This window comes from Macrosteles quadrilineatus, unplaced genomic scaffold, assembly GCF_028750875.1.
Source record: "Macrosteles quadrilineatus isolate MER2022 unplaced genomic scaffold, UCM_ALF_1.0 Scaffold_4__1_contigs__length_99947679, whole genome shotgun sequence".
Lineage (NCBI taxonomy): Eukaryota > Metazoa > Arthropoda > Insecta > Hemiptera > Cicadellidae > Macrosteles > Macrosteles quadrilineatus.
Window position 1 is genome coordinate 30,967,268 of NW_026542597.1, and position 7,251 is coordinate 30,974,518.

At 39.8% G+C, this 7,251-nt stretch overlaps 1 protein-coding gene across 5 annotated transcripts in view; it reads right to left on the reverse strand.

Moving 5' to 3' along the window:
- The window catches only part of LOC128991387 (formin-binding protein 1-like), a 96,147-nt gene extending 89,216 nt beyond the window's left edge, over nucleotides 1-6,931 (reverse strand). For all 5 annotated transcript variants that reach the window (XM_054414206.1, XM_054414205.1, XM_054414204.1 and 2 more), the window contains exon 1: nucleotides 6,748-6,931. In XM_054414206.1, coding sequence (XP_054270181.1) covers nucleotides 6,748-6,771 — 24 coding nt within the window. In that variant the 5' untranslated portion in view covers nucleotides 6,772-6,931. The remainder of the gene's footprint in view (nucleotides 1-6,747) is intronic.
- Between the last annotated feature and the right edge of the window lie 320 nt (nucleotides 6,932-7,251).

Sequence of the window (7,251 nt, forward strand, 5' to 3'; positions counted from 1 at the left end):
TTATCAGACAGTCAGATAACACAGCCGCTGGGCGATGGACCAAAAACTACATAGGCTACAGCACAAGAGATCACTATTAGTGCAGAGGTCTATCGCGTGGCTACAGAGGAGGAAGTCTTGTCAATGACCTCTAGCATGATCACTTATCAGACAGTCAGATAACAAAGCCGCTGGGCTATGGACCAAAGACTACATACAAGAGATCACTCCACTATTAGTGCAGAGGTCTACCATCGCGTGGCTACAGAGGAGGAAGTCTTGTCAATGACCTCTAGCATTATCACTTATCAGATAGTCAGATAACCCAGCCGCTGGACGCTAGACCAAAGACTACATACAAGAGATCACTACACTATTAGTGCAGAGGTCTACCATCACGTGGCTACAGAGGAGGAAGACTTGTCAATGACCTCTAGCATTATCACTTTATCATACAGTCAGATAACACAGCCGCTGGGCGATGGACCATAAACTACATAGGCTACAGTACAAGAGATCACTATTGTTGCAGAGGTCTACCATCGCGTGGCTACAGAGGAGGAAGTCTTGTCAATGACCTCTAGCATGATCACTTATCAGACAGTCAGATAACAAAGCCGCTGGGCGGTGGACCAAAGACTACATACAAGAGATCACAAGTGTATTGTAGAGGTCTACCATAGCGTGGCTACAGAGAAGGAAGTCTTGTCAATGACCTCTAGTATTATCACTTATCAGACAGTCAGATAACACAGCCGCTGGGCGGTGGACCAAAGACTACATACAAGAGATCACAAGTGTATTGTAGAGGTCTACCATAGCGTGGCTACAGAGAAGGAAGTCTTGTCAATGACCTCTAGTATTATCACTTATCAGACAGTCAGATAACACAGCCGCTGGGCGATGGACCAGGGACTACATACAAGAGATCACAAGTGTATTACAGAGGTCTACTATCGCGTGGCTACAGAGGAGGAAGTCTTGTCAATGACCTCTAGTATTATCACTTATCAGACAGTCAGATAACACAGCCGCTGGGCGATGGACCAAAGACTACATACAAGAGATCACAAGTGTATTACAGAGGTCTACTATCGCGTGGCTACAGAGGAGGAAGTCTTGTCAATGACCTCTAGTATTATCACTTATCAGACAGTCAGATAACACAGCCGCTGGACGATGAACCAGAGACTACATACAAGAGATCGCAAGTGTATTGCAGAGGTCTACCATCACGTGGCTACAGAGGAGGAAGTCTTGTCAATGACCTCTAGTATTATCACTTATCAGACAGTCAGATAACACAGCCGCTGGGCGGTGGACCAGGGACTACATACAAGAGATCACAAGTGTATTGCAGAGGTCTACCATAGCGTGGCTACAGAGGAGGAAGTCTTGTCAATGACCTCTAGTATTATCACTTATCAGATAGTCAGATAACACAGCCGCTGGGCGATGGACCAAAGACTACATACAAGAGATCACAAGTGTATTACAGAGGTCTACTATCGCGTGGCTACAGAGGAGGAAGTCTTGTCAATGACCTCTAGTATTATCACTTATCAGACAGTCAGATAACACAGCCGCTGGGCGGTGGACCAAAGACTACATACAAGAGATCACAAGTGTATTGCAGAGGTCTACCATAGCGTGGCTACAGAGGAGGAAGTCTTGTCAATGACCTCTAGTATTATCACTTATCAGACAGTCAGATAACACAGCCGCTGGGCGATGGACCAGGGACTACATACAAGAGATCACAAGTGTAGTGCAGAGGTCTACCATAGCGTGGCTACAGAGGAGGAAGTCTTGTCAATGACCTCTAGTATTATCACTTATCAGACAGTCAGATAACACAGCCGCTGGGCGATGGACCAGGGACTACATACAAGAGATCACAAGTGTATTGCAGAGGTCTACCATAGCGTGGCTACAGAGGAGGAAGTCTTGTCAATGACCTCTAGTATTATCACTTATCAGACAGTCAGATAACACAGCCGCTGGGCGATGGACCAGGGACTACATACAAGAGATCACAAGTGTAGTGCAGAGGTCTACCATAGCGTGGCTACAGAGGAGGAAGTCTTGTCAATGACCTCTAGTATTATCACTTATCAGACAGTCAGATAACACAGCCGCTGGGCGGTGGACCAAAGACTACATACAAGAGATCACAAGTGTAGTGCAGAGGTCTACCATAGCGTGGCTACAGAGGAGGAAGTCTTGTCAATGACCTCTAGTATTATCACTTATCAGACAGTCAGATAACACAGCCGCTGGGCGATGGACCAGGGACTACATACAAGAGATCACAAGTGTATTGCAGAGGTCTACCATAGCGTGGCTACAGAGGAGGAAGTCTTGTCAGTGACCTCTAGTATTATCACTTATCAGACAGTCAGATAACACAGCCGCTGGGCGATGGACCAAAGACTACATACAAGAGATCACAAGTGTATTACAGAGGTCTACCATCGCGTGGCTACAGAGGAGGAAGTCTTGTCAATGACCTCTAGCATGATCACTTATCAGACAGTCAGATAACACACACGCTGGACTATGGACCAAAGACTGCATACAACAGATCACTCCGTAGTGCAGAGGCCTACCATCGCGTGGCTACAGTGGAGGAAGTCAGCAGACAACCTTATCAAAACTGGCACACTTGTGCTATACTATCACACGTTTTCAAAACCATTCATTCAGAAGAGCCGTATTAACGATATAGATTATCCGCGCAATTGAGCTAACTTCATAACGATCATCTGCAGACTGCTTCAACTAGCTAGGTTGAAACGAGGGTATTAGACAAGCCTGGGCAAGCGTAGGTAGACGTCGTCGTGTCGACGGGATTATAAAAGTATCGCCCACCGCCAACCTTGAGATACACCGGGGCGTGGACTGGCCGGGGCAGTCGTCTGATCCGGGACATACTGCAGGAATAGCAAAACTCGAATCTATCGTATACACTGAGTCATTTATCTACCCCAAGCACTATTTCTAACTGGTAAAAAGAAATCAATAACTTTCAACTGATTTCAATAGGTATGAATATGCATCGCTACTGTCAATATTAATCAATAAAACGCATCAATCTTAGCGAAATATGATATAGCGTATCCTCTTTATCATGTCTCGAAAATAAGTAAATGGTATTCAAAATCTGCACCTGGATAATACCACTTTTGAGGTTTACCAATTATTTTTGTTAAAAGTCCAGAGAGTAACCAGTTAACCCAAATTAAAAAGAGTCAGAAAAAGCGCTTAAGTGTTCCAATAGCACGCAGAAAACTAGAGAAGAAGTATCACCATCCATCACGTTTTACAGAAGGGCAAGACGCCAATGAAGCACGTGGAAGTATGTGACAGTGGGAGTAAACACTAGGACTAGACGACCTTCGAGACAGAACGGGCGAGAGAAATGGAAAAAAGGTTACAATATTGCAACTACGTTACTTGACAATCGCTGTGCGTCACTAATTTCTTATAAAAAAATTAAGTGTATAAATGTCTGCATCTTCTTCTAACCAATATTTCGTGTGTTTGTTAAAACATTTCTAAGGTAGGTAACCGTCAAGTCTCGCTAAAAATACACAAAAAACTTGAGATGAAAATAAAACGTAAATTATGCAATTTGGGTCAGATTTGTATATTTAATTCATGTTATACCTGAAAATAGCCTGAAAATAATTTTACCAATCTCCATTCTTGATTGAATGAAGCATTGGCTCATACATTCGTATGGTCGCCATTTCAGAATAAATTAAAGTATTCTCATTGCTACTTTGAGTTTAGATTCAGAGTTTGTTTGTGATTTATCTAATTGTATCAATGTTCCTCATGACTTAACATGGACGTTATTTAAAAGAGAATTTAATTGTACGAGATTCACTTTTATCTAAATTCCACGACGTTATCGCTTAAAACGTAATTGATCATGATTTAATGAAGTTTGTAGATGAGTACATAGAGCAAGATTTACAGTCTTGCATTTCTTGATAAATATGTACTTTAAGGAGAAAATTGGCAAAAACCCTGTGACAGAAATGACTGGCCCACTTGCCATGTGATGTGACAGCCGGTGACTCACACAACAGAGGACGATCGATACGTTCAATTCAACTTGATACACAAACACAACACGTCAGTCATATCATATAGTTAACATCTCCATTCTGTACACAAATCTGAAAACTACACATCAGCTGATCGGCAATAAAGTTTTAATACAGGGATATGCCAACCAAAGTAGGTAATAAGCTTTTTTTGTCAGTAGGCCTAGCCTATAGGCCTACACTGTCATACTCTATTTGGGTTGAGTGAATAATGACAGACACCCTGTATATAAAAAGAATTGGTAGCCTAAGAATAAGAAAGATCCAAGCCGTTGTCAACTATTTTATGGCAATAATAAGATATAGTATTTGACCTCGACTTTTAACTAATTTTTTTATTTTACATTTCAACGGACAACTCCATTTTTGCAGTTTTGAACAATACGAATGAATTCAAGACACTGACAAACATGCGTAAATGTATAAACCAAAATAAATATGCATAAGGTATGGCAATGACGAATGAATTTTTGTGCTTATTAATTTAGTAGAAAAAAAAAACATTTAGGCCTGCAACCAATGTCTTGTGTTACAAATTCAATAGGGTACTAGAACAAACGTGCAAACAACCAGAAACCTAATGCTTGTTTTTTTCATTTATTAAATGTAAATACAGTAATTCTTATTACTCAGTATTATAATTACAAAACACTCAATTATTAATTGTCTCAATTAATTGTTTAGTATTCTCAATTCACAAAACACTTTCTTGTCGGTAATTATTAGTCTTATTAGGCCTTCATCTAGGGTAAATTTTAAAAGCGTTTCAGTAGTGGACATCGTGGACTAAAGCAGTGGAATATGATCAAATCATTTTCTTAACAGCACTTAACTTTATGTGGCTATGTCAACTTGAAAACTCTTGACAGTGTTGGTGCATGATGAGGGGGTGAGGGACACCCAGGAAGTGGGAAGGGGAGGAAGTGACAACTAGAATATCTTGCACCAGGTGCAATAAGAGTAGGCTATTTCTTAAGACGGAGAGGGCTCAGGGCTGCACTGGAGATTTTTTCTTCATTGAGGGTGTCTTGATTTAACAGTACAGTATATATACAGTACAATATATTGTTGAAAAAATTCAACAAATATTTTGCCCCCAATAAGTGCTGCAGTTAGCCAAAGAGGTGGCTGTGCCAAATCCCATAGGCCTATAGGGAATAAGCTATAAACGTTTTTTTTTATCAAAAATGTCATAGTTGATGTGAGCCACCTACAGATTGCGCTGATCTAAATTACTAAATTCTGCCGAATACACAATATTTTTAACCAAGTCAAACTTAGGGAATTGCTTATGATGAGTTATAGGAACTGTTATGACCCATCAACCTGGTCAGCAACAAAAAATAGAATTTTAAACACTATCGCATTCTGTGACTAGCTTACACAACTAAGCTGTAAATCCTTTTTAATAAAAAATTGGCTACAAATGGTCCATCATCGAGTTGTAGTAATAGAGATCGATGACGATGGTCCATATAGATGGGAAGTCTACTTCAGTATCCAATAGTCAATGATAAACATAATTTAGGTCCTAGTAGATTAGACATCCTTATGGAACATCTGAAGCCAATTTTATTGTTAGGCCTAGTTAAGTAAGTAGCACTGCAGAGGTCGTGTTTTGTTTACAATCTGTTTCTTCTTATTTCAGTCATTTAAAACCTTGTTTAACCAAATAAAACGATCTAATCATAAACAATAACTGGTCTCCTTATATACATATACCTTAACTATACATTAAAGCACAAATCATGAATAGCCCTAAAATAATAGAAAATAAAATTTTGTCTGGGCTACACTAGAGTTCAGTGTTGACGTTACATGAACTACAGAACTAGATACGAAAAGCAAGCTTCAAAATTTACAATGGAGTGAAAAGTCTACTTGTGTTGCTTAGTCTATGATTTCCCTTTCAAAAACAAATAGGGGAGTGTTTTATACATAGACTGTTTTATAATAGGCTACTTTTCAATGAAATGGCGACCGTACAAAGTAGGTATTTTAAGCCAAGTATGAATGAAGATGACTGGCGCGATCTTGTACAGTACCTAGTCTTGTTTGTGACTAAGGTCGACTTATTCCTTAGACACAGCTGTTAATTCATAGCCCATACAGCTAATGGCAACTAAGGGACCTACAGTTTATAGAGGAATCCGAACCACATTTTTGCCTTGGTTGGCCCCAGTTAGGTGGTTAGGCCTATTGGCAACTGAACTTCGAGTAATGTAGGCCTTAGGTACTAATATAACACTATGGTACCTTACTGCAGTTTCTATCACGTTTTATGTCATTCAATACTCCTATGGGTAGGTGTATGGCTATATGAAGATGCCAAGTTGTGAGCCAACCAACTAGCCTAAGCTAATGATGTTCAAGCACATTTGATGGTAGGCCTAATGAAACTCCTTAAATCCATAGGCTGTAGTTTTGATTCAGATTTCCATCGTAAATAGTAAAGCAATGTAAATAGGCCTACATTCTAAATCAAGCCAAGGTGCCATAATTTATTCATTTCCAAAATATCAACGAACCTTATAGGTTTACAAGAGTGTATAGTTAAAGGAATTTCAGAGAACCATCCCATTCTCAATTAAGACCTAAAGGCTAGGCTTAATATTGTTAACACAGAGAGGTCAAATATTTTCAAGCAACCTACCCAAAGCTCCGTCCCCCAGCTCATGTTTGGTAGGTAATCCACAAAATTGTTGATTCAAACACTATAAACACAACACACATCAACATTAATTTTCACCATGAAAAAACTGACACTACACTAACACCTTGACATGGCTGATGGGTGACTAAATTAATAACATTGGTATTGGTTGATGGTTGGCAGTTGGCAGGGTTTGGAAATGGCATTATGGGAGCGAAAGACACTGCCTTCCAGATAACAGTTCCTCTTGTTTGTTACTCTTTGCAATTGAAGTAGTATTACATATAATATTTAATTTGAATAATTGTTTTTCGTTGCCCCATTGAAGAAAATAACTAGAAACACAGGAAAATTTCGTTTTAATGCTTTGCTTCATTCTCTAACGAGTACCGTATTTTATATTACCCTCTAATGTTCATTACATCTCCTGTCTGAGCTGGAGATTATCCATAGAGGAATGTAATCTCTCTTCAGTGTTCGTTCAAATGTTTGAGCCTTCGGTCT